The 2,164-nt window shown below is 46.5% G+C and overlaps 1 protein-coding gene across 1 annotated transcript in view; it reads left to right on the top strand.

The window, feature by feature from the left end:
- Window positions 1–954: 954 nt before the first annotated feature.
- Window positions 955–2,164, top strand: part of LOC123172734 (transcription termination factor MTERF2, chloroplastic-like) — a 2,004-nt gene continuing 794 nt past the window's right edge. The window contains exon 1 of the mRNA XM_044589664.1: window positions 955–2,164. Within this exon, the coding sequence (XP_044445599.1) occupies window positions 1,063–2,164 (1,102 nt within the window). The 5' untranslated portion in view covers window positions 955–1,062.

Below are 2,164 nucleotides of genomic sequence, written 5' to 3'. Positions count from 1 at the left end.
GAAAAATGAAAAACTTTGGCAAGATGTACATGCTTGTATTGATCAGTACTTTATATTTACATGGAGACGAATGAATTGGATATTTGGTTCAAATATGATGGATATCTCTAAGCATATTGCCACTAGGAAAAAATCACTCTACTGTTCAGATTCATAACTTTCCATAAACAGGTTTTACTTGATTTAAATTGGAGGTTAAGATAGCTTGATTTTTTTCACTAGGATTAGACTTATGTTTTACTTAGAAAGTCCAACTACCCATCTCTCAAATAAAAGAAAAATGAACCTAATTAGTGTGATGTGAATTTTCTGCTATACTTGTGCACAGAACTGGTTCGCCTGGCCTGTTACTGAGGAAAGAGATGACGTTTTTAAGAGATAGCATTTTTTTTATGTTAAAGAGATGGCGTTTTGGATTAAGAGATGACATTTTTTATTTATTAAGAGATGTCGCTTTAAATTATTAATAGATGGGATTTTTTATTTTAAAGAGATTAAATTTTTATATTAAGAGATGACATTTTTATTTTAAAGAGATGAGATTTTTATATTAAGAAATGGTATTTTTTATTATTACAAGATGTCTTCCTTCAGGTACATGGTATTTTTTATAATACCATGGATATGTATTTTTTTATCCACGACATTTAAAAAAACAGTAAACTCGGCCAGATATACGCGTCCGTTATCTATTATCACATACATACTAGAAGGAAAAATATCCATTTATGTAGCAAGCGGTAAAGAAAAAGATAGTACATTGTATATAGTGAAAAATCCTAAAATGAAATTATTTGCAGAAACAAAACAAAAAAATGCAAGAAAACATATTTCACATAAAATAAAGGAAAATGAAAATATAAATATAAAGCGAACCAGAAAAATGGATGACAGATAAAAAAATGTGGATACGAACCCATTCACACGCAGGCCCATCAAACTCTGGTCCAATCACCAAAAAGACGACAACCCATTCACTCCGACGACGACACGCAGTACCATTTGCAATCCATCGAACACATCTCCGCCGCCGCCGTCCGCCGTCGCCGCCGCTCCTGCGCCATGCTCCGCCTCCGAGAGTGCGTCGTTTCCCATCTCCTCTCTTCACCCTCCAACTCTGCTACCTCCCCACTCCGCCGTCTCCTCTCGGCCACTGCGTCGGCCCCCATTTCCCCAAATCCCTGTGGCTTCGCCGTGGAAGAGTACCTCGTCGCCACCTGCGGCCTCACCCGGGTCCAAGCCCTCAAGGCCTCCAAGAAGCTCGCCCACCTCAAGACCCCCGACAAGCCGAACGCCGTCCTCGCCTTCCTCTCCGGCCTCGGCCTCTCCGGCGCCGACGTCGCCGCCGTCGTCGGCAAAGATCCGCTGTTACTCTGCACCAAAGTGGACCAAACACTGGCCCCTAAGGTCGTCGAGCTCACTGGCCTAGGTCTCTCGCCTCCTGAGATCGCCCGCCTCGTCTCCCTCACCCCGGACCGCTTCCGGCGTAGAGCCATAGTCTCCAGGCTGCACTACTTCCTGCCCCTCTTCGGCTCCTTCCACAGCTTCCTCCGGCTGCTCAAGCGCTCATCCCGCCTTCTGTCGTCGGACCTTGATAAGTTGGTCAAGCCCAATGTTGCCTTCCTGAGGGAGTGCGGGCTAGGTGCTTGTGATATTGCCAAGCTGTGTATCGCTGTGCCGAGGATGCTGACCACCAACCCGGAACGCGTCCGCGCAATGGTGGCATGTGCTGAAAGATTAGGTGTACCTCGTGGCGCTGGGATGTTCAGGCAAGCGCTACGGGCTGTCGCGTTTCTCAACGAGGAGAAGATTGCCGGCAAAGTGGACTACTTGAAGAATACGCTCAGGTGGTCTGATGCCGAAGCGAGCATTGCTGTGTCTAAAGCTCCGCTGCTGCTGTGGAGGTCAAAGGACATGCTGCAGAGCAAGTCAGAGTTCCTGGTGTCTGAGGTGGGGTTGGAACCCACGCTCATTGCTCATCGCCCGATAATGCTCACTTACAGCCTGGAGGGCCGGCTCAGGCCCCGGCACTACGTTCTAAAGTTTGTCAAGGCAAATGGGTTGCTAGATCGCGATCGGAGCTACATCTCTGCAGTCGATTTGACCGAGAATGTTTTTGTGGACAAGTTCGTGCGCCCTCACATTGAAGTTGCGCCGCACCTTG

This window comes from Triticum aestivum, unplaced genomic scaffold, assembly GCF_018294505.1.
Source record: "Triticum aestivum cultivar Chinese Spring unplaced genomic scaffold, IWGSC CS RefSeq v2.1 scaffold99796, whole genome shotgun sequence".
NCBI classification, from domain to species: domain Eukaryota; kingdom Viridiplantae; phylum Streptophyta; class Magnoliopsida; order Poales; family Poaceae; genus Triticum; species Triticum aestivum.
The sequence above is the reverse complement of the archived record's forward strand: the minus strand, read 5'-3'. Positions and strand labels throughout refer to the sequence as shown.